The sequence below is a fragment of the Sarcophilus harrisii genome, chromosome 2, assembly GCF_902635505.1.
Source record: "Sarcophilus harrisii chromosome 2, mSarHar1.11, whole genome shotgun sequence".
NCBI classification, from domain to species: Eukaryota; Metazoa; Chordata; class Mammalia; order Dasyuromorphia; family Dasyuridae; genus Sarcophilus; species Sarcophilus harrisii.
In genome coordinates this window covers 316,980,118-317,006,128 of record NC_045427.1, presented here as the reverse complement: position 1 = coordinate 317,006,128, position 26,011 = coordinate 316,980,118, and the positions used below count along the sequence as shown (strand labels likewise).

General features: G+C 33.6%; 1 protein-coding gene across 4 annotated transcripts in view; it reads right to left on the bottom strand.

The window, feature by feature from the left end:
• The window catches only part of PCNX4 (pecanex 4), a 51,183-nt gene extending 25,591 nt beyond the window's left edge, over window positions 1–25,592 (bottom strand). Inside the window, exons 1-6 of one of the 4 annotated variants that reach the window (XR_004232030.1) lie at window positions 24,924–25,579; window positions 15,281–16,026; window positions 10,263–10,442; window positions 9,586–10,100; window positions 9,295–9,395; window positions 9,015–9,137 (exon numbers count right to left, since the gene is read on the bottom strand). Coding sequence is in view for 3 of the 4 variants with exons in the window: in XM_031952680.1 (XP_031808540.1) it covers window positions 9,015–9,137; window positions 9,295–9,395; window positions 9,586–10,100; window positions 10,263–10,442; window positions 15,281–15,969 (1,608 nt within the window). In the remaining variant the exon portion in view is untranslated. Of the gene's footprint in view, window positions 1–9,014; window positions 9,138–9,294; window positions 9,396–9,585; window positions 10,101–10,262; window positions 10,443–15,280; window positions 16,027–24,923 lie in introns of all 4 variants that reach the window. The other 3 variants (XM_031952680.1, XM_031952679.1, XM_012541004.3) reach the window with 3 other exon arrangements.
• Window positions 25,593–26,011: the final 419 nt, after the last annotated feature.

The following is a 26,011-nucleotide window of genomic DNA, read 5'->3' as shown; positions in this document are numbered from 1 at the left end:
ACCAGGAGATCATTATATACTTCAACAACGATACTGTATGAAGATGTATTCTGATGGAAGTGGATTTCTTTGACAAAGAGACCTAATTCAGTTTCAATTGATCAATGATGGACAGAAGCAGTTACACCCAAAGAAAGAACACTGGGAAATGAATATAAACTGTTTGCATTTTTGTTTTTCTTCCTGAGTTATTTTTACCTTCTGAATCCAATTCTCCCTGTGCAGCAAGAGAATTGTTTGGTTCTGCACACATATATTGTATCTAGGATATACTGCGACATATTCAACATATATAGGACTGCTTGCCATCTGGGGAGGGGTTGGAGAGAGAGAGGAGAAAAATCGGAACAGAAGTGAGTGCAAGGGAAAATGTTGTAAAAAATTACCCTGGCATGGGTTCTGTCAATAAAAAAGTTAAAATAAAAAAAAATAAAGCATTAGTGGAAGTTGAAAGGTTTAAAAAATTAATAAAGGATACATATATATGTATATAGGGGATAGAGGACATATATTTGTACATGTGTGCATATAATAAAATAAATATATATTAAAAAACAAAAAGAATGGTACTATAAGCAAATTAGAAGAACAAAGGATAGTTCACCTCTCAGATCTGTGGAGAAGGAAGGACAACTTTATGGAATGCAAAATGGTAATTTTTGATTATATTAAGTTAAAAAGGTTTTGTACAAACAAAACCAATACAGACAAGAATAGAAGGGAAATAGCAAACTGGGAAAAAAATGTTATATGCAAGGGTTCTGATAAAGGTCTCATTTGTAAAACATATAGAGAATTGGCTTGAATCTCTAAGAATATAAGCCATTCTCCAATTGATAAATGGTCAAAAAATATGAAAAGACAATTTTTAGATGAAGAAATTGAAGCCATTTCTAATCATATGAAAAAATATTCTAAATCACTATTGATCAGAGATATGCAAATTAAAATACACAGATTAGCTAAAATGACAGGAAAAGATAATGATGAATGTCGGAGGGGATGTGGGAAAACTGGGATACTAATAACATTGTTGGTAGAGTTGTAAACTGATCCAACCATTCTAGAGAACAATATGGAGCTATGCCCAAAGGGCTCTTTGATCTACTCACTGGACCTGTATCTCAAAAGAAATCATAAAAAAGGGTAAAGAACCCATGTGCAAAAATATTTATAGCAGCCCTTTTTTGTAGTGGCAAGAAACTGGAAACTGAGTAGATGCCCATCAGTTGGAAAATGGCTGAATAAGTTATAGTATATGAATGTTATGGAATAATATTGTTCTATAAGAAATGATCAGAAGGATGGTTTCAGAAAGGCCTACAGAAACTTACATGAACTGAACCTAAAGAACACGTAAATAGCAACAACAGGATTACAGGATGATCAATTCTGACAGATGTAACTTTTCAAAAGCAAGGTGATTCAGGCCAACCCTAACCCAGAAAGAGCACTGTGGGGACTGAGTGTGGATCACAACATAGCATTTTCACTTTTTTTGCTATTGTTTGTTTTCATTTTGTTTCTTTCTCATTTTTTTCCCCTTTTGGATCTTATTTTTCTTATGCAGCATGATAATTGTGGAAATATGTATAGAAGAATTGCATGTGTTTAACATACATTGTATTGTTTGCCATTTAGGAGAGATGGAGGAAAGGAGACAGAAAAAATTTGGAACAGGGTTTTGCAAGGGTGAATGTTGAAAACTATCCAAGCATGTGTTTTGAAAATAAAAAAACTAAAAACAAAAAACAATAAATAAGTAAAGGAGGAGAAAAAAAGAACTGTTCTAAAACCTATTCACTTGTTTTCTTGGAGACAGGTACTAAAAATATTGGATGGACTATGTCATGAAAATGCACAGATATTCTTTAAAAACAAAATGAAAATAGGCTTTTTAAAGGTTTGCTCTAGTTAACAGTGCTTTTCTGTTTCCATGTCTCGCTCAGGGGATAAAGCGCTGTGCCTGAAGTCAGGAGAACCTGAATTCAGAGCCATCCTCAAGTACTTAATAGCCTCTAAGTCCATCTGCCTTAGTTTCCTCAGTGGTAAACTAGGGATAATACATCATCTACCATAAATATCGGTAAGCACTTGGTAAATAACAGCACTAATGAAACCTTTCTCACTCTTTTTCCTTCTTTCCCCTTTTCAATGTTTACTGCTAGATTATGCTTGAGTAAACAGTGACTATTGGTAACACATGTCTTTTTATAAACTACATGGGTTTTTACATTAATCCTTAAAACTTTTGTTTGAAGCTAGAAAGGGAGAGAAACACCCATAGTTATTTTACCTTATAGAGAAAATGAAGTATGAAATCTAAGGAAAGACCTTATCTCATTCTAAACAACTTTGCAGTCATTGCTTTATTCACCCCCTCTTGAATTTGTCAAGTCATGAGCACATGCATGCCAATCAACAGAATTATTTACTGCTTTATTATTTTTAGTAAATTCCCAAAGTTAAAGCACTAACTTCTTGATCTTGTTTGCCCAGAAAATAAATATTTCCTTATCTTACAATAAAATGGAAGACATATTTATTGGGTCCTCTGCTTAGTATATAATTAAGCAGCTGATACTATACAGGTCTCTGAGAAAAAATGCATTGGCAGATAATGTTACTTAATATAGTTTCTATTTCTTTTCATGGACTTGTAAATAAATCTTGAATTTTCTAAACCATATGCTTGCAAAAGGAACTGTTCACATTACTCGGGGTGACATCAGATAGTGAAGTTCCTCAATTATCTCCATGCAAATGATAAGCTGGAAGACAGCTAAAGAAAATGCTAACAGCCATAAGATAAAGCACGTTATTCATGAACAGCCAAGAGGCCATTCTAACTGGACTGAAGAGTATATAGTGCTAAATAAAGTAAAAGAAGACTAAAAAATAGGAAAGGGATAGGTTGGAGAGATTTGAATGCCAAATAAGGCATTCTCTCTTTGATCCTGAAAGTGATAGAATATCAAAGGACTCTGAGTACCTGGTGACATAGTCTGACCTGTGCTTTAAGAAAATTACTGTGGTGGTTGAATAGAAAGTGGATTGAAATAGAGAGACTTGAGGCAGGCAGAAGTACCAGCAGGCTATGGCAATAGTCCAAGTGTGATAAAGGGCTGTATTAGAGTAGTAACCATGCCAGAGGCAGAAAAGAGGTGTACAGAAGAGACAATGCAAAGATAAAATTGACAGGTCTTGGCAACATAGTGCAAATGGGAGATGACACCTAGGTTAAGAACCTGAAGGACTGGGAAGATTGTATTGCCTTCTATAGTAATAAAGAAAGGGCAGGAAGAGGGGTGTTTGGGGAGGGGGAGGGGGAATAAAGAATTCAATTTTTCTGTGAAATATAAAGCAAAATTCTTAGTTGAGAATCTTGGGGGGAGGAGTAGCCACCTATGGGAAATTTGAAGAATGAAAATGCTTGGAAAAGTTGCTCTGAAAAAGTGGGATAGTGAGTTTATGTGGCAAGTATAAAAAATTAGCAATGAATACCCAAATGAAATTGTATAATACAATTTGTTGCAGACCCAATCAGCATAGTTTTCTTATTTTCTCCACCTTCATTTAAAGGTGTTATATAAGAGTGAAGGTGGCAAATGGTGGGAGCAATTCAAAGCTAAGACTTTGGTAAAATGGCAAAGGATTCCTGAGGTCAATAAAGTTGAACTGGTTTACCAAGGGGTCAAGATGGAGAAAACAACTTCTATTTCTTCCCTTGAGAAATGTCTGTTTATATCCTTAGACCATTTATTAACTGCTGATTAATTCTTCCTTATAATAGCTTAGAAATGAGACTTTTATCAGAGAAACCTGCTCTAAAGATTTTTCCAGTTGTTTCTTTTAAATTTAAATCTTAACTTTTTAGATGTTTGTACAAATATAATTTTATATTTTTTATTTTATATAATCAAAATTATGAATGTGTTATCTTTTGTGATTTTCTCTATTCCTTCTTAGTCATTAACTTTTCTCCTATCCATAGATTTGATATAATTTTTTCCCTAAGTCTCTCATTTCTTTATGATGGAACCTCTTATATATAGGTCACATATAATTTATACATAAATAATTTATCAAAGATATATTATATGCAATATATAATTACATATACTATACATATAAATAATTTCTCTACATATAATTTATCTTTGTAAAAAGATATAAGACATTAGTCTAAATTTAATTTCTTCCATATTGTTATCTAACTTCCCAGTAGCATTAATCAAATATTAAGTCCCTGTTCCAGTAGCTTAGGTATTGTTTATTGAATATTGTAGAATTAAATAAATTTGCTTCCCTATGTTGTGACCCTCATCTGTTCCACTGATAGATCAATATTCTAAACAATACCAAATTGCTTCAATAATTACCACTTTCAGTCTGAGATCTGGAACTGAATGGAGAGCAAAACTGTTCCCTTTAAAATTAAATTGTGTCTCCTTTTTGATCTGAGAGATCAGGATTTCCCAGGCTCCAAGGAGTCTAGAGAGAAGGCTCATCTTTCCAGGATGAGAGAAGCAACACTATTCAAGGGCAAATCAACTCCCATTGATCTTTTTGAAATTCTAAATTCTCATTCAATTGAGAAATCCTGGTCTGATCAGCTCAAGCTATCACAGCCCCTCACCAAGAGCTACTCATAACAGCTAACAGGTTTCCTTAAACTCACTCCTTGCAGAGGTCCAATGCAGGAACATGCCATGCCAAGAAACCTCTCTTTTTCCTTGGCATAGCTGCTTGCGAAGACCCTCTGCCCACTGAGAAGGTACTCTCTTCTCAGTGTCAGCCTCCATTTCCCTAATAGGACTTTGCCACTATACAAGTCAGTTTCTTAGCAAAACTGGCTTCCTGTCCAACAACAAACTTTCATTTTTGCCAATTAATAATTTGGGGTTTCACGAATTCTTCCATGAAAAACCTGTGCTGACCATAAGGGAATTTTAACAACTCTCTAACTGCCACTAACCTTATGAGAACTACCAAAATTCCTTCATTCCTATATATTTTTATGATTTATTTTGAGATTCTTGACCTTTTTCCCTCCATATGAATTTAATTACTATTCTGCTAATTCTATAAAGTAATTCTTTGGTATAGCACTGAATATGTTAATTAAATTAAGTAGTTGTGCCATTTTTATTATATTGACTCACTTTACTTATAAGCAATTAATATTTTCCCAATTATTTAGATCTGTATTTCTATAACAGTTGTTTATAGTTATATTTATATAGCCTTAAATGAGAAAAGTGAATTCACAAATATTTTATATATTTTAGAGTAACTTAAAATGGATTTTCTCTTTCTTTCCCTTCCTGGTAGGTTTTATTGGTATTATATAAAAATGCTGATGATTTATGTGAATTTATTTTACATCCTTCAAGTCTGAAAGATGGCAGAATAGAAGGAAACAGTATAACTCAATTCAATCACACCATTAAACAAACATTTGGTTCAATAAATGATTAACTCCTTAGATAGCATCAAATACAATCCAGATTACCTCAGTAAAAGACTTAGATCTCAGGGGTAATAAATTCCCTTTGGGAAGATTCACTCAAAAAGTCCCAACTGGCTTACCAGGAAGAAATACACTGAAGAATTAAAATGAAAGACAACTCAATCCAAAACACATCTAAGAAAAATGAACCAACTTCAGCCCTAACAGCTGATTTAAAAAAAAAAAAAAAAAAAAAAAAAAAAAAAAAAAGGAGGATCTTAATCTCTCTCTTCCTTTCCTTCAAACAAAAGACCTCTACAAAATCTCTTTCACCAGAAGAGGAATTCCTGGAATTTAAAAGACAATGAAAGAAAGGGCCTCTCATTCCTCTCTTTTTTTTTTCCATTAAGTCTGATTACCAGAAAGAACTTAAAAGAACATGAAGAAGATAAGCAAAAGTCTTTAACTGATTTGCTCCTGAGATTAGGGAAGATCTAGAACTTAACTCCTGAGGCCTCTGCAACAAAATGCATGAACAACAGCAAAAATATTAAATTAAATCAACATTTAGGATGCCAGAGCTGGCCACAAAATAAACCTGGAACTAAATAACTTAAAATATTTTGATCAAAATCTCAAAAGAAAAAAAAAAGTTTGTTCATAAGAATAAATGGAATTGTTTGAAGAATAGCTGTATAAATTTTAAAAGCAGATGTTATAAAAAATGGAAGAATTGGAAAAAGGATCAACAGTTTAACAAAACAGGTGTAAAACTTTTACCTAATAACAAACACTCTAAAAATCAAAATGAACCAAATGGAAGTTAAAGATCCTGAGACAAGAATTTTTAAAGCAAAAGTCAAAAGAATTAGAAAGCAGAAGAAAACATATTTCATATAAAAAACAATTTAAATTTAGACCAAGAAAAATTAAGTCAAGGAGAGATAACTTAAGGATTATGTGAACTATATCACCAAAAAAATAAGCTAGATACCCTATTTCAAGTAATCATTAAACAAAACTACCCAGACATATTAGAACAAGAAGGTAAGGTAAAACGGAAAGACTTCACTGGTCACCTCCTGGTGACCCCAGGAATGAATGAAATGAAATGAAAACTCCCAGAAATACCATTGCTAAAATCTAGATTTCTAGAATAAAGAAAAACATTAAAAAGAGAAAGAAAGAATTTAAATAGCAATGAAATGGGACAATCAAGACTGTATGGGAAGTAAAAGTTATCACTTTAACGAAGCAGAAAACATGGAATGAGATTCCAGAAGACAAAAGATAAAGGACACAAACACAAATAACATACATAGTAAAAATTAATATAATCTGTGTGGGATGGGTACTAGACCCCCTTTCCCAAATTAACTAATCAGAGACATCTTCAGTTACAAAGAGAAAACATTTATTTACTTCCCCTGAAGGGAGTAGTCCAGACACAACTCCCCGCTATGTGCTCATGGAACCTGACCAGCTTTGGGCTTGTCCAGGATTTAAAAGCAAAAAACCCAAGCCTTTTCATTAGTTAGATTAAAAGGATATAACCATCTTTGACCAATGGTCACCAATGTTGTCTGCCTTCCATAGGTCATGACACTTCCTGTAACTTCACTAACTTCCTGAATCCCAGGGTTCAAGGTCTGGGTATAGGGATCATGTGACTTAGGCCTAGTCTCATACACTTGAGAAAACTTCATGAAATCAGTTCCATTACTCCTACAAGGAAAGAAATCTTTCAATGAAATAGTAGTTTTTTAAATATTCCTAGTGAAAAAACAAGAGCTGAAAAGGAACTTAACAAAAAAGCAAAGAGAAAAACTTTACCAAAAAAATACATGCCAACAATCAGAAAGGTAAACTGTTTACATTAAAAAAAAAAGGCAATTCTAAATTTCTTTTAGAAATCCAATGTCACAAGGTGAGTCACAGAAATCACAAGACAGAATAACAAAATACTTGTAAATAGTTTTGTTAAAAAGATATAAGAACAGAGAGTGTGTAGGCTAAAGAGAAGATGAGATAACTTGTTAAGAGACAGTATTAGATTAAATAAGCAAAACAAAAGGTAAACATGGAAGGAGTGAAGGGACATATGAACATCGTTTTCATCTACACTAGTCAAAAGAGGGCTGAACACATATATACATACAAAGAGTGTAGTGTGAGCATACATTCAATAGGAATGAAGAAGGAACAAGAAGATGAGAAAAGGGAAGATGAGAAAAGGTAAATATAGGAATGACAGCTAAGTGGCAAAGTCCTGAACATAGGCCTGGAGTCAAGAAGACCGAGTTCAAAATCTGGGCCCGAACACTACTTCGTATCCCATGGCACGTCACTTAACCTTGTTTCCCTCAATTTTCTTATCTTTATAATGAGCTGGAGAAGGAAATGACAAACCACTCAAATATCTTTGCCAAAAAAATCCCAAATTGGGTCATGAACAATCAGACATGGCAAAAAAGTAAATACAGAAAGGTATTAGTCATAGGCAAAAATTAAAGCTTGGAAAAATAGAAGGGGAAGAAGAGGATAAAAGGAAAAATATAAAGGGCACCAACTTGAAATAAATAAGAAAGAGATATACAGAGATGAAAAAGAGTAAGAGACTAGAATAGAGGGAAATAAACAATGAATATAACTGACATGGGATGAATTTGTCCATAAATAGAAAAGGTGAGTCGAATGGGATGGAAAATACCATATGCATCCAGAGAAAGAACTACAGAGACTGAAGGTGGATTGAAGCATACCATTTTCACCTTTTTTTGTTTGCTTTAGCTTTCTCATGGTTTTTCCCTTTTGTTCTGATTTTTCTTTGCCACATGACTAATATGGGATTACACAACCTTTATCAGATTGTTTGTTGTCTTGGATGGGAAAAAGTAAGGGAGGAAGAAAAAAAAAGTTGGAACTCAAAATCTTACAAAAATGAATGTTGAAAACTATCTCTATTTGCAATTGGAAAAATAAAATACAATTAACATGAAAAAAAAAAAGATGATAGTGTGAAGCACAAAACCTTCTATGTGTTACCTCTCCCAGAAGAGATGAGTTCCTTAGAGACAGAGAATATTATCTTGCTTTTCTATGCCTTACTCTAGTACACAGAATAGCATATAATACACAGTATTTTAAAAGTTTATTTCATTCATTGCAGAAAATATGCTACTTCTACAGATTTTCTCCTTAACTACAAGTTTAGTAATTTTACCCACATATATAATAATTCTACTTTAAGTGATCAATGGATATTTTAAGACCTCAGATTGGTATTTTGAGTGGAAGGTACACTGGAAAATAGACTGGTTGTCTTTTTCCTACATTTCAACATTTCTCAACACTTAATTTTTGCTCAATATAGTCAATAATATCACACTAGTTTAATATTTTATAATTTATATAATTCTCAAACCTTTTTAACCTGGGTAAATTAGCTAGCTTCTAATCAAAGACAGGAATGGTCAAATGACATAATATCTTCTCTCAAACTGAGAGAAAAAAAAAAGAGAAAAGGACCATGCTGTAGTTTATTAAAATCAGTAAAATTTACCAAAAGAAGTCGGATTCCTGTGTCCAGGTTTCTGTTCCACCACAAGTCCTTATTGAATATGAGTAACTGCATCAATGATACAACTACCATTTCCAATAATGCATTTTCTGTATTCTGCCATACCTGTAGTAAATACATTGACAATTTTTAATAGGAAAACTTTACTTCTTCTAAACAAAAATATAATCTCCTTGACTTCATTGGTTACACATATTTAGAGAAGTCAAACATTTCCTCAATACAGCAAAAGGAAAATATTTCAAATGCACAAAAAAGTTACCATTCTAAAAGCTCTTGTAAATCCAATGCAAACAGACACAGAGTGAAGTACTTGTAAGGAACTGTCAAGTGAAAGAAATGCAATCATAGCAAAAGGTGACACTGAAATAACAATGAAAAAAAATTAAACTTTGCCATGAGAAATGCCTTCTACCATAATCTAATTTGGAAAACTGAGATAACTGCATAATTCAAGTAACTGAGAAATTATGATAGTAAATCATTTTTTAAACTAGTAAAGTACTATAAAATTCAGAAATTTAGTAACGTGTTATTAAATTGATTTTCCTACCTAGAGTTAGCAATATTCGTCTGACAACACCAACTTTCACAAGTCTTGTTTGCTTCTCCAAGAAGACAGTCACAGTTCTTGTATCCTTTGGATAGAAAGGATTTCGGAAAATTCCAAATATATATACACTTTGAATTTCCCTAAGCAGCCACGTTACTATAAATAGTACCATCAGAATATAACTAACAATAGTCTGGGGGCTGGTTCTAGAAAAGGCTGAAAAACCAACAAAGATATGCAGAAGACTAGCTTCAACTAGTGCTAAAACTAGTAAAATGAAATAAAAAAGATAATCCCACCACCCAAACTGTTTTTCTGAACTATTATGTAGAGTCTTATATTTGTCTGGTGCTCTCTGTCTGATTTTGCTTGCAAGCACAGAATGACCAATCACACTTAGATTAAGACTTAGTAAGAATCCAAATCCAGTCATGAAAAGTACCACACCAATAGTGCTGGGAATGAAATAGGATGCTATAGCTGTTCCAGCAGAAACAAGAAACATTACTATTAACCTGTGAAGAAAAGAAAAAAAAAGATTTCTGTAACTTTTGTTACAAAAGAAGATTCACATTTATTTGGAAATAAATGCAACATAAAAGCAAAAAGCATTAATAAAATTTTTTAAAAAAGAAAAATGTTACAGCTTTTCCAACATTTTCCAAAAAAAAATTTACCTTAGGTGGCTTGACATAGGTGAACCTCCAAGGACAAACTCCAAAACCTGCTCCATTCCCCACAGAAAAAGTGCATCGGGTGGGGGCAGAGTCCCCATTGCCCATAGAATGGGCAAAAATATAAAGAAGATGTGCAAAATTTGATTGATTTGCTCTATAGCTGGCAAATTAACTGTAAACCTACAAAAAATTAAAAATTATACCAAAATAAGTTATTACATGATATTTCAGCAGAATATAAGTTCCTTGAAGGTAAGAATGGTTTTAATTTTTCTTCTATCTCCATTACAGTATCCAGAATATAGTTGACACTGGTTAAATTGAATTGATCTGGAACTATCTATTCCAACCTTCTCATTTTATAAAAGAGACTTTGATGACAAGATTACTGAATTGGTCATTCATTCATTTGATAAATATTTTTAAAGCAGCTACTGTGGAACTGGCACTATATTAAGGACTAGGAATACAAAAAGAGGCAAAAGACAGTCAGTCCCTGACTTCAAGGAGCTTACAATATTAATTGAAGTCACAGAACCAGTAAATTGCAGAGCTAGAATTAGAACTCAGGTCCTGACTTTCAATCTTTTGATGATCTCTTATACCAAGGTACATTATGAAGGCTTTTAGAAAAAGAAACCCAAATACAGTAGCCAGTTCTTTCTCAAATCTATATAGATAGCACAATTCAAATATTTAAGGATAAATAATCTTAATATGAATTATTCATGAATGAATACCCTTAAAGTCAATTAACTGAGTTCAATTCAGAGACAAAGATGCTAATAAATACAAGAGATCCTTTACCTTTAGTTTTCTAACATGAAAAGAGAGCCACAAGCAGAGTTTTGAAGACCTTGAGCTCAATGAATAAAAGTCAAGATAACACTACTAACTCTACTACTGAAGAACACAGAAATTATAGAAATAAATTCATTAAAAGCAGAGAAAGAGAGAGACAGACAGATGGAAGGAAGGAGGAATGGAGATAGGAAAAGAAGAGAGAATGTACTGTACAGGTATTAAAACACCTCCTCTGAAATAGGAGAATGCATATCCTTTATATTTTTTAAACAAAGGAAAAACGACCTTAAAGTTAGCAGTATAATGCTAAATTATTTGTCAATAGTTACTACAGTTGTAATTTAAATCTTTTGGGAGTGGGTGTTCAATTTTTTAAAAAATGTAAACAAATATTTTTAATATTTGCTCTTTAAAGTTTTGAATTCCAACTTTTCTGCCTCCTTCCCTTCCCTCTTGAAAAAGGAAAGCAATTTGAGTGTAGTCATCAGTGCTAACTTTTAAAAAACCAATTTCATTTAGTTCTTAGAAGAAAACATTTTAGTCACAAAAAGCAATCACATTATCTAAAACAAGTCAATGGAAAGGCCATAGTTGTGTAGGAAAAAAAAAATTATATTGTTCAAAGCCATTCTATTTAAAATGTCATGTTCTGTGCGTGTGTGTGTATATGTGTATGTATAGGTATAGATATACCTGGTATATTTATACCTATACACACACACGCACAGAACATGACATGTGATATATATATAGATATATATATATCTACATATATTATGACTTAATTCAATGTTATTTATATTAAGACCAAAGGGAAAAAATATCCAATGATGGCATGGTAAGATCATCTCTGTGTGTGGAAGCAGTTTTAATTTTGTGACTAATCAAAAATGAATTAAGTCTATTGTGGTAGGAAATTCAGTTGTATTATAATTTGTATTTGTGATGTTATCTTTTTTCTCTTTTTAATTGGGAAAACATTTGTTTTTATTTTTATTCGCTCAAGAAAATATTTCTGATAATGTTTTGGGAAGGGAAAATTTGTTAACCTTGTGGAAAAGTATCAAACTGGGTCACATGAAGTAGAAAGAATATTAGATCTGGAATAAGGAAACTTGCTTCACTGGCTGTTAGGCCTTGGTTAAGCCAATTAGCTGCTTGGGGTTTGGTTACTTCATCTGTAAAAAAAGGATAATGAAGCATGTACTTCCTATTTTTTTTATTGTTGTGAGGGAAAAAAAAAAAAGGACTTTGTAAATCTCAAAATGCTACGTAAATATAAATGAAACAACCTGCAGACCTACTTAAGGAAAAATATATAATATTTATATGCCAATGGAAAAATAACAGAATTAACTTAAGATGAAAAAAAAATTTGGTATTCTTTAAAACAATGAACTTAAGATGATAAAAATATTTAGTTCTTGCTAATTAAGATGATTAAACAAGATGACAATAAAGTATTATTAAAATCAGAGTAATCACTTATATCTTAAAAAGAGATGGAATATTATTTGTTTTGGCTTTTCAGATGTCCTATAATCAAATCTTAAGAGATAATGTCTCAGAAAACAACATTCAATTGAAGAGATATGTGCAAATTCTTTATCTATTTAAATATTGATTAATAAATACTCTCATAAAATCATTTTTAATAGTTTCCCATAATTCTTCTTAATTAACTAAACAGAAATGACCAACATTTATGCTAATTTTTACTTTCTACTGACACAGATAGTAGAGGAAGTATTTTATGATTTTCTTGGAACATTTTTTCTCTTAAAGAAATATGTTAAAACAAAACATTATTTTAATAAAAGGTACATTAGCTATTAAATCCAGTCAGGTTTTTAGCAAAAAAAATTATCTTAATATTAGGTTAAGAATAAATAATATGCAAAAGGCATGAAAAATAGTAATCATGTTATACTTTTCTTTCACTAAATCTCTGCTGGATGTTATTCAGGGAGCTGATCTTTCAAATGAAAATCAAGATATATATCATCAGGTTTCCAATGACTATTTTAAAACAAGGAATGGGTTATAGGTTGAAGAAGAAAAAAAAACTATTTTGTAAAATATGATTCTGGAAAGAAAACCTCTATAAAAGAAAAAACAACCTTTCTTTTTGTTAAAGGGGTATATATATATATATCTATATATCTATATATATCTATATCTATATATATATATATAGATATAGATATATATAAATATATGTTAAAACACCATTTCTTCACAACTTTTTAAAAGGAGTATTCAAGTACAATCTATCTGATTAACTTTGCAAATTATAGCACCAGAAAAGAGACCACCATGTAAACATGCTTTCTTCTAAAGTCATTAACACATTATAATTGGTGTTAAGACTATAAAATGCTATAGTCAGTATTGTTCATATGTAGTATAACTAGAGTGACTATATTAAAAAAAATGAAAAATACTAGGAGTTAGTCAGTTTTATTTTACTGACTAAAATATATATAAATGCCTGTTATAATTCTACCTGGATACGAACCTGGAGAACAGAAAGCTGCAATCTATAGAAAAGAGAAATAAGAGTCAAGCTAAGGGGAGAACAAGCAAAAATAATTATCGTTTAGTAAATTTTCCGTACAAATTATAGGGACTAAGCACATTTTTTTGTATTAGAGCTAATTTCATCAAAAGATTCATGTGTAACTCTTTTACAAATTGGTATTAATTAATTACATTATCAATTTTAAATTTCATCTATTTAAAAACATTATTTATGAAAATATCATACACAGAATATTTTTAAAACAAAAATATAGCCAGAAAGAATCACACAAAATGAAATGGACAGTTTTGACTATTTAAAATTAAAAATATTTTGTACCCAAAATTCTGATCTAGTAAAAATCTGAAAGGAAACAAGTAACAGCAAAAAAATCTTTGTAACACGTTTCTCTGATAAAGGTCTCATTTGTAAGATATATAAGTAATTAATTCAAATTTATGAGATTAAAAACTATTCCTTAATAGATAAATGGTTAAAAAGTTATGAATGGGAAGTTTTCAAAGAAATTAAAACCATCAAACTACCACACAACAATAAGTTTTATATCACTAATAATTAAGAGACATGGAATTAAAGCAATTTTGAAGTACTATCCCATTACCATAACTGGCAAAGATTATAAAAAAGGAAAATGACAAAGGTTGGGGGGGGCTCTAAAAAAAACAGGTATATTGATGGGCTGTTACTGGACTGTCAATCTAGAACTAAAATGAGAAAACTGCCAAACTCTGCAAGCCCTTTGACCCCAATTATGCCATTACTAGGCCTATGGTCCTAAGAAATCCAAGAAAGAGAAAAAGGATCTATATGGACACAAATATTTATAAGTTTTTTTCATGGGAGGCAAAAGTTGGAAACTACATACAAGGACAACTTCCTATTGGGGAACAGCTCAACAAATTGTGGTATATGAATGTAATAGGATATTATTGTGCCTCAAGAAATGATGAAATGGACAATTTCAGAGGAAAATAAGATTTTTAAGAACTGGTACAAAGAAAAGTGAGCAGAATTAGAATACTACAATGTTAATATTATTGAGAAAAACAACAATGAAAGACTTTAAAAAGCCCTGACCAATAAAATATAAGTCCAAAACCATGAAGATAAAACACTTCACTCATCTCCTGACGGAAAGGTGATGACTTTAACAAGTCAAAAAGGAGCGTACATTTTTGGACATGGCTAATGTAGGAATATTTTGCCATACTATGCATCAATATATTAAGGGATTTAAAAAAACACAATTATGTCCAATGGGAGCAAAGGGAGTCATTCAGAGAGACATACTGAAAAAATCTATTGTTTAAGAAAAATTCCAACCAAAATAAAAATTCATCTTTTCATTTTAAAATGACATTATTAACTCTTACAGATTTTAATCACCTTATTGAGGCGAGTAAAAAGTTTGAAACAATCAAATCATGAAAAAACTTTTTTCCCTTCTTCCATGATTACATGGATAACTGCTTTAATTCTAGCATATTTCTTTATTCAAGACCGGTTTTATACTTTAATGGTTTTTAGTTAGTCTACAACCTAATTTTATGGTCATATAAAGGTTTTTGAATTATTACTTTAAAATTTTCTCTTTAGGAAAGTTATTTTATAATTTATACTATCTGCCTAAAGCAACTGATGGCACAAAAGAAATTATAGTTTTTTTTTTTACCTGTGTGCAAGATCCACAGCAATAAAGAAAATAATATAAAGAGGCCTCATGAGAGCTGTAAATTCATAAGTGTCAAGCGTTTGGAAAGTAGCAGTCTCAGTGGCTGTATTTATGATTAATGAATATTCTCCTATGCATACTGTCAGCCATCCAAAGATAAATATCACAACAGTGCCTCCTATATTACTGTATAATAAGGTTATTCTGTTGGGAAGCAGATACCATGTTCCAAGTCCACAAGTGACTCCAGCAAGTACAGAATGGAAAACAGTGTTGACTATATACTTCTTTCCTGGAATTATAAACTTGATTGTTTCAGCATCTGCACAACCTGAAGATTCATATTCATCTTCATCTGTCAAGGTATCCGGATTCAGTATTCGTTCTACAGTCACTGATTTCTTTCTTGCGTATAAACTTGTCATTTGGATGACAAATGCAACAAAAAGCATTAATCCACCTGAAAGAGCTGCAGTATGATAGTCTTTCAGAATGTCTAATTGGTACAAAAGTGTTCCTATTCCTCCCAAGACCCATGGTATCAGGAAAAGAATTATTTGATTAATATATATGTAAGGAGGGGCACAATAGCCTAATTTGAATCGAGGACCTCCAAGAACTGTTTGTGGAAAACGCTTCAGAAAGAAGTCTTTTTTGTAATCATTCAGCAAAGGTACATCTGGACCCATTCTTTTCACTTAGAAAAATAGTGAAAGTCTCATCTTCCCAGTCACATGGAACTCAATCTGAGGGGGGAAAAAAAAGGTCAATATTTGAAAATTTCATAATTGTAATTTTAAAAGTAATTAAATTTTTATTGGTATATATTTTTCTAATAATATTTATCATTTCAGAGTGTACTAAAGTAAGTGATTTAATATCTAAATTTTTTTTTTAATCTACAAATGTTTTCCTGGTGATGCTCTATGGCTACAAATCTTGGAGTACTATGCTGAAGAATCAGAGTGGTTTGTAACTCAAAGGAGAATAGAGAGAAGCATGTGAGGTCTAAATCAGCTGCAACATATTTCTAGTGGTGCACTATGAAAAAGAAGTGGTATGAGGGGGATCAGGAAATATAAAACTTAAAAAAGAGGTGTGATAATCATATAGGAAGTGGGAGGGAGGATAGCTAGACAAACCAAGTGTTGCACTGGAATCCACAAAACATCAAAAAGATTTAAAGGAAGGCCATATCCACTTTTCATAGGAGCACAAAATTGGAAACTAAAGTAGCGAGTATTCTCTAATTAGGAAAGAGCTAAACAGTTGTGGTATATGAATGTAATAGGATATAATCATATCATAAAAAATGATAAAATGAACAATTTCATAGAAAATTAGGAAGATATTTATGAACCTGATGCAGAGCAGAGTGAGTAAAACAACTGAGAGAACAATTTATATAATAACATCACAGAGAAAAATCGTTAAAAGACTAAACTGTGATCAATGCAATGATAAATCATGAAACCAAAGGAATGAAAAGGAACTTACTCATTTCCTGATTGAAATGATGAATTTAAAATGTAGAAACAGACATATATTTTCAGATATGACTAATATGGAAATTTGAATTTTGAAAAAAAATTTTAAATAAGGTGTTCAATGGAGAAATTAAGTATATGACATAAGCAAATATTTGAACACAGAATTTTCATATTCAATGTACTCCAAGACCTTCATTATTAGGGTAAACTAAGTATTTGCAAAAACTGCTTAGAAAAATGGGAAATAAACTGGAAGAAATTAGGTATAAATCACTATCACATTCTTTACCAAAATAAACTTCAATGTATACATGACAGACAAAATGGTAACATCTTAAGCAAATTAGAAGATTAAGGAAGAAATGTTCTTTTGGATCCATAGATAAATGGACAATTAAAGGATCAAAGAAAAATGACAATTTTGATTAAAATTTAAAAGTTTTTGCACAAACAAAACCAAACTACCTAACTTTTGAAGGGAAACGGGTAACTTGAAAAATATCTGCAATAAAGGCCTCATATATAAACTACATAAGGAATTGATTCCATTTATGAGAACAAAAGTCATTCCCCAAATGATAACTGGAGAATATCAACAGGCATTTCTCAAGAAAAAAAAATCCAAAATATCTATAATCATAAAATGTTCAAAACTGGTATTAGAAAAAATTTAATTAAGGCAACTTTGAGGTACTTTCTCATACCTAGTAGACTAGCAGAGATGATAAAATGACAAATGTAGGGGGCTTCAGAAAAACAGACAGACTAATTAACTGTTGGGTTAATTATAAATTGTTAGACCAGCCATTCTGTAAAGTTATTTGGAATTATGCCACTAAACTTTGCATATCCTTTAACCCAGTGATTACCACTACTGGGATTACTATTTAGTTTTTTCATGGTAAGCATAAGCTAGAAATTAAGTGGATGTTCCTACTACAGAATGTATAACTAAATTATGATATTTGAATGTTATTGACTCATAAATGATAAAATGGACAATTCAGAGAAACCTAGGTTTATTAACTGATAAATGACATGAGCAGAAAAATAGCAATTTATATAATAAAAATATTACAAATTAAAACTTTAAATACTTCAGAACTCTTATCAATGCAATTACAAACTCCAATTCCAAAGATGTTGAAGTATGCTAACCCTCCTGAATTTAATTAATTAACTTAAAATGCAGATACATTTTGTGGATATAATTAAATTGGCTTTGCTTAACCATGCTCCAGGATTTTTTTTTTCTTTTTTTGTTGTTCATTTGGGTGAGGACAAAAAAAAAAAAAAAAATCAGAAAAACAAATGCTTGCCAATTTACACATAATTAAATTTAAAGAAATTTAGATAGGAATTAAAAGTTTTCACAACAAATTCTAGCTGTACCTTCTATCTCCTTTATATATTGTTTTTTCTCCTCCTCCCTCTAATATTCTTTCCCTTTTTTCTTTGATTTTTCTTCCTTCTATACTTGTCTTTTCCACATAGTCTCTAAAACTTTGTCCTTAGTTCTCTTTTTTTTTCCTGACCTACCCCCTGCCTCAGTCTCCCTCAAGGATTATATGAGAATAAAAACAGCACTTTGCTTGCAGGGTTGATTTGAAGATCAAATGAGACATTTGTAAAGAGCTACTCTGCTAACACAGTACCCTACATAAATTCTTATTATGCCCTTTCTCTTTTCTTCTCTTCTTCTGACAGAAAAAGAGAGACTATTAACTTTTTGTCATGAATTTTTAAATAGTTAAAAATAAATACAAGGGATTATAATGAAAACCAATAACTCTGAAATATAGTTCAAAAATACTTTTAAAAATCAAGTTGATGGATTCTAAGTTAAGAATTCCTGAGAGAGAAAGGAGGACTTGGATCAAAACAACCTTAGGCAATACTCATAGTTAGGGAACACGATATGGATGAAAAGACAGAGAAGTTATGACATACAGAAAACTAAATGAAGACAGTCATTAGTGTCAAACAAAACAGATAAAAAGAATGATGAGATGAAAAAAGACAAACAGATCTGGCAATTAAGAGATCATCAGCAACTTGGGAGACAACAGTTTCAATTGAATGATGAGGCCAGAAATCAAATTTCAGGCAGTTTAGAAAAGGAAGAAAAATAAGCAGAGGTAGTGAATGGCCTTCTCAAGGAAAGGAGAGTTACAGGATGATAGCTAGGAGGGACAGCAAAATCTAGTAATTTTTTCAAATAAGAGAAAGATTTTAGACATATCAAGGCAGCAGGGGAGGCACCAATACATAGGGAGAGGTTAGAGACTAAAGGAAAGGTATGATGGGGCAATGAGTTGGAGGAAGACAGGAAAGGGGAGAAATTAAGCCCACACATTAAGCTTGGCCAGAAAGACCCCTTTCAGAGACTTTATATAGTAAGAGGTAAGGTCCTCAGTTATAAGAGAGGTGTTAAGGAAAGGTTTGGGCCTTGAGGAGGAAAGAGAAAGTTTAGAAAAGCTTCTGTGAGTCTATTTCTCTTGATACATCTTTCTACTTGGAGGGGCAAACATTGTTTCATTTTTTATATTTGTACCCTCCATGCCTAATACAGTGCCTAGCACATAGGAGACTCTTAATAAATGCTTGGAATGACAACTTATTGGTTATTTTTCTTTAGTAAAATTTACCAGAAAAAAAAACAGAACATAGATACCTATAGAAGTCTTCTTTCTTTTTCTAATTCAGGGGGTAATAAGGGAAGGCAGAGGAAATTATATGAATAAATATGCTTTATGTTGAGGACCTCCTTTATCTATATCCAATCAGTCATCAATTTTGTTTTTATATCTACAAGACCTCTAACATCTCTCCCCTTTTTTCTACCCTATACATTTACACATCCAACAAGTATATACTGAATACCTACCATGTGCAAAGTAACATTCTAAGTGCTATGAGGAATACAGAGATAAAAAAGATTTTATATCTTTCCTCATAAAGCTCCCAAGTCCAGTGGGTGATAGGACTCACACACACACACACACACACACACACACACACACACACAAACATCCATAATATAATGTCAAATGCTAAAATACTATTAAAAATGCAAACTTCTATGCTAGTTCAAAGATAGCATAACTATCCTTAAGAAATGTTAAATTAATAGTTCTTCCAAATCGATTTAAAAAATGAAACCAGAATCTAAGTATTTTCTATAGGGTTAAAGATAAGGTTGGAAAGGAAACAATGGATTAAGGGAAACTTCTGCCCAGCTCCTTCAGTTACTTAAAACCCAACAATATCTTCAAATTAATCAAATGAAAGTGAGAGAAATATCACTGAGGTACTCAACACTCCTCTAAAAAAAGTCAAAACTGAGGACCACATAATGAGCTCTAGATTTAAATCAATATTTAGAAGACCACTCCATGCAAAAGGAAAGTCTTTTATGGAAACCTTGGCTTTTAGAATCCATTCAGGACTGCAGCAGGGAGAGGGCCAAAGCTTAATCACACCATCTGAGGCTCTGATGGAAAAAGTTCTGCTCCCATATAGAATGCCAGTCTAGTATTATGTATTGGAGACAGGCCACAAACAAAAGGATCTCAGGCTTAGCCTCCCAATCTGGACCATAGTCTCTGTCTTTGAGTTCCAGATGAAATGATGTGGGATCCCTGAAACTGTCTCTCTCTGACTTTGGTGGGGAGCCATGAGGTGGAGCACTTGGGAAACTCCTTGGAGAGAGATTCTTCTTGAGTCCTTGCCTCTGGGAGGGATCTGCCCCCCAGGGAATCAAGATAAGTAGTTTCATTCTGTTATCCTGAGGAGACCAGCACACACATCTCACCCCCTTTCTCCCCCTCCCCCCCATTGACAACACTCATTACTGATTATACCCTCTATTGAGTTGAAGATTAGTCTAGGACTACTCATTCAATTGGAAAATTTCTATTCAATTTGAAGATCTCTATTTCAGCCTGATTTCAGCTAGAGCTGCCCCTAGCCCCCAGTCAAGATAAAGTGGGCATCTGCTCACTCAATTCTTTGCAGAGGGCCAAAACAGGAACATGCCATGCCAAAAAACCTCCCCCCCCCTCCCTCTCACTTTCTCCTTGGCATAGCTGCCTTCAAGGACCTCCTGCCCAATGAGAAGATATTCTCTTTTCAGCATTAAACCCCTTTTTATCTCTCTGCCAGGATTTCTCTATACCCCTTGTTTATTTCTCTCTGCCATGATTTCTCTGCTAGGAACTTTATCTTTGTCAGGACCTTACCCTTAAGGAAGTCAGTTTTCCTAGCAAAGGCTGACTTCTCAGTGCCAACAATAAACTTCTTTTTGTCAGTCTAACTTTTTGGGTTTGTAAATTCTTTAAGGATCTGCGCTGATCAGAAGGGGTTCCCACACCTTTCTGCCCTGTGCCGAACCCCATCACAAGAATGCTAAAGCACAAATGGCTAAGAAACTATTATGAACTAGTTTTGCTAGCTGACCTACTCCAAGACTTGAAAGAAATGGTTTCTTGAATTTATCCATTTCTATCCTGGGTCCAGCACTGAGGAATCTGAATAGTAACTCCAGAAACTGAGGAAAAGGAAAGTTCAAAAGAAATAGATAAGAGACTGACCTTTTGCAGGTCATCTCTAGCAGAGAAGATGACACTATAAGGAAATAGAAGAAAACTCCTAAGACAATGAAAACATACTATGGGTCAACACTCCCAAGATAAAATTCCAAAAAAAGAAATTATTTACGAAGAAAACAATTCAGCAATAATTAAAAGTGTGACCTGAGGAGGGAAAATATGAATTAGTTACAAGGACTCTGAGAGAGGAAAGGTGAAATATAACAAAATATTGAGACTGAAATAAAGGATTTGAAGAAAAATTTAAAGAGGAAAATGAACAACAAGAAGTTGAAAAAATTAGTAGATACTTTGATAAAAAGAACAATGAAAACAAAACTCAAAATCCAATGAAAGAACAATACTAGAATGCAAATATAGATAAAATATTGGAACACATGAGGTAGAGTTGCTGTTTAAAAATGAACTGAAAAACACGACAAGGAGAGTTAAATTAAGAATCCATTGATTCCAAAAAAGTATTAAACTAGCACATTTTAGGGGTAGAAAAACTACTCAGAGCTAGGGAACAGAAAGGATCTCTACAAGGTCACCGCCTGAAAAAAAACTTCAAATTTAACACATTCAAAATTAACTAATTCCTAAAAGTGTTCAAAAAGGGAAAAAAAATATTCTAAGCAGCAAGAAAAAAGGACCAAAGGACCAGTCAGGCTCTTATAAGATTATGCAGCAATTGTTATAAAGGAAAGGAAAACTAGGAATAAAATGTATTGAAAAGCAAAGAGAAAAACCTAAAACTAAGAATAGTTTATCTTGTAAAGCAGAGTATCATCCTACAAAGAAAAAATATGAATCTTTAATAGAAGAAATGACTTCCAATTATTACTTTTGAGAAAATGAAAAACGGGTAAGTTAAAGTAATGTGAAAGGACTACATAAGAAAGAAGCTCAGATTGAGCTGTGTTTAAAAGGGAAAAGATGGGGAAAGGAGGGAAGAAGCAAAGTTTTTAATTGGGGAGAGGGGAGGAGACAGAAATCTTAAAAACACCATTTGTATTAGGGCCAGGGAAGAAAAGATTAGGGGAACAAAAGGGTATAATATAGAAATATAATAATGTAAAAGGAGAGGATTTAAGATAGTGGGTAGAGTAGAAAAAGAAGAGAATCACAAACAACCAAATTCTGAATATAGGTATAAGTAAAAAAGGAAAAGAAAGGAAAGAAACAAGTGGGAGTTCACACCGTTTTCTTCTCTACTACATGTCTCAAAATGCTTGGTTTCCTTTAAGATTCAGCTCAAGTAATATCTTCTGCTGGTCTTTCCAGGATCCTTACCCACTAATGCCCCTTTTTTCCTAAGTTTATCCATTAAGTTCTGGATGTATGTATATGTTGCCTACCTCATTAGGATATACACTCCATGAGGACAGAAATTATGCTTTATGACTATTTTCTTTTGTATCCCCAGAGTTTGGTGTAGCATGTGTCATATGGTAACTGTTGAATAAATGTCTGTTGATTAATCATTTAAGACTTAGGAATTACATAAGGGCTATATTAGTTAAAATGATGTTGTTTCATTTTATATCTGACTTATTTATTTAATATTTTCCCCAGTTACATTCAAAATTTTTTTTCTTTTACATTTGTTTTTAAAATTTTTGAGTTTTAGGTATTCTCCCTTATTCTTATCCACAATTAAGAAAGTTATGCAAAGTGAAATTACATGAAGTTATTCAAAACATTTCCATAAAATTCAAGTTGTGAAAGAAAACATAGATCTCCCAATCTAATGAAAATAAAAACTCTCAAGAAAAATCAAGTAAAAAAAAAAAAAGACAAGAGAAAAGGAGAATGCTAATGAAATTATTTCAGTAAAGAGGTATTAGGTTGCTGACTCCAACCTTTAGTTAGATGGAATGTGGGAAAATTCCAAAACAGGCCCAGAAATTTTATGGCAAGCGGATTATCTGTGGAAAGATGGGATAGGAACAACTTAAGCTACAGGCAGTTGTATGAACTGGAAAAACTAGAAAGGCTGTTCTAATCATGATTAAGACTTCAAATGAAGAATTACAGAGTTGAAAGAAAACTTAGAACATTTGGTCCAATGTCATTTTGAAGATGAGGCAAATGAGATCCAGAGTTTCCATGACTGGTCCAAACTCATTACTGCTGGTTACTCACTGGTAGTACTAGAATGAGAAGCCAAGTTTTCCCAACTTCTAACAGTTGTTTCTTGTTACAAAATACTGCTTTTTGAGAAAAGGATGCTTGGATTCGAGGGGGGAGAGGATAAAGAAAGGGCTGTCTTGGAGCAGGACAAACTTTAGTGGGTGAGAACAAGTCTCAGTCAGATGCCAAAACGGGGATCAAGGAGGCTGAGCAGAACTTATCCTATAGGGACAGGACCCTTGAAAGATGAGAAAGACTTTGCTTTTCAATGTTCCTTAGAGAATTGCTAGAGACAGATCTGGTGCTTCTAAAAATTATTCTATATAAGAACAAGTACCATGGACTGCTGATGAATACAAATTTATTTAATACAATTCAAGTATTAAAACAGTAGTCCTTATACTTGAAATTCTGTGTTGCATACATCTTAATAAAATTCAAATATTTATTGTTTATTGACTGTAAGTATTGTGCTAGGCAACTTGAGAATAATAAAAAAATAAACCCAATATAGAGCTGTGCAAGTCAAATTATTGATACAGAAAATAATGCTATAGGAGTTAACAAAATCAAGAATTTCAAAATAAGTGAGTTCAGAGAAAGCAAAATAGTAACAGTGAAAAGAAGAGATATCAGATTAGACATTAAAGAGTTTGAATCTAGGCTCTGCTTACTGCCTTGTAAGCATAGGATAAGTTAGTGTCTCCTTCTAAGTCAATATCTTTTTGTTTTGTATACATACTGTGTTTAATTATCTGTTTACATATACCCCGTGTAGGGTAAAAAGTTCTCCAGAGCAGGGACTATCAATCTCATTTTATTATCTGTGTCCTTGGAAATAGCAAAGTTCTGGAGTGGGTAGGTGTTTAATATACCTACTAACAGAGACTGAAGTTACGCCTTCAAAGAAAGATAGGACCAAAAGCAAAAAATAAAAGAGTATTCTTAATGGAGAAAATGGCATGTGAAAAGCCAGAAGCAGAAAAACAGGAGCTGAAGGAAGTTATTAACCAAATAAATAGTTGCAATGGAAGGCTCCTCAGAGGAAAATAAAGTTGTAAAAGCAAGGTCAGTTTAAATACTTTATCGAAAAATTTGCAAACAAAATTGAAAACTTAATAACTAAGTCAAGAAAATAATAATTGGACAAATAACACTTGTTGAAACAAATTAATGAATCTGCATTTGGCAAACCAATGGGATGAAAACTAGAGTCGCTTGAGCTGGAGCAATTATATTTATGTTAGGAAAAGAGTTTTACACGTTCTATTTTAAGTGAAATATGCACCAAGATCTATGAAAGGAACGGGGTGAGAGGCCGCAAATTAAGCTTAGTGGAGATTCCAAAAGGCAGGACTAATGTGGTTCTCCATCTGCTCAGTAAAAAAGCGATCAAGGTATGTTCCATGGGGGTGGGAGGGAACGTACCTCTTCTCATGCCAGTGAAGAAGCATGGACCAAGGACTCCAGGAGGCTGCATTTTTAAATTTTAATTTTAGCGATGGGTTGGGAGCTCTCACCTCATGGGTAGCAACGACCTGCAGGGCGGAGGAAGAAGGGGGAGGGGAAACCCTGCACACTTCGCTTGACATACACAAATACACTGAGAACAACACGATCTGGAACATCCCCAATTCTACGGCCCATCCCCCAAAAGAGCTTCGTTTCCACAGCTCAAACAGACTTAACCTCGCTGAGGCCCTGGTCGCGTCCAAGCGTTGCCAGGTTTCAGGGCAGCGTTGACCACGCCTTCGCCAGCCTCCGGGGAGGCCGCGCCCACGCTCCGGTCCCGGCTGAGAGCGCTCCCCGCCCCCATCCCGTAGCATCCCCGGGAGACACAGCCCACACACACCGCCAACGAAGCGAGCTCCAGGACGCCGCCGCGCTTCCCCGAGACCCGAGGCGGGCTGAGGAGACACACTGGGCCCACCCTCTTGCTCTCCCCGCCCGGCTGTTCCTCTGCCCACCGCCCCAGCCTCGCCGTGGGGCGCACCCCCCAAGGAGTTCAGGGGTGAAGAGGGAGTCACAGTCTTACAGGGGCGGAGATAAGGCGCAGCCGAGCGAGGAGGCCGTGATGATGCCAGCTCTGACCTTTCACCCAGACGCGCCACGACGTCGTTGCCTTGACGACTGCGACGTTTGCCTAATGTGGGGCTAGAGGCCGGGCGGGTACATTTGCGGCCTCCGTGTCCTACTTTTCCTATCCGTCGGCCTCCCACCTTCCTCTGCTAACTAGATTTTCTGCTCGTTTTTTTTTAAATTTTATCTCCTCTCGTTTCCTTCAGTCGTGCTTTGTCACCTCCTCGAAGACATAAAGCCCAGCACCCCATCTCCCCCTATTCTTCCTGTGGCTTCCCTCCCCTTTTTTCTCCTCCTCAGTGCAGTGACGTGGCTGCCGGGAAAGCTCGCTGGTAGCTGAGCTGCTCCTGAACAGACTGACTGACAATGGTGTTCAAAAAAACCCCACACAAGCTCAAACAAACCAACCCCAAATCCAGAAAAATCACTATGGGGAA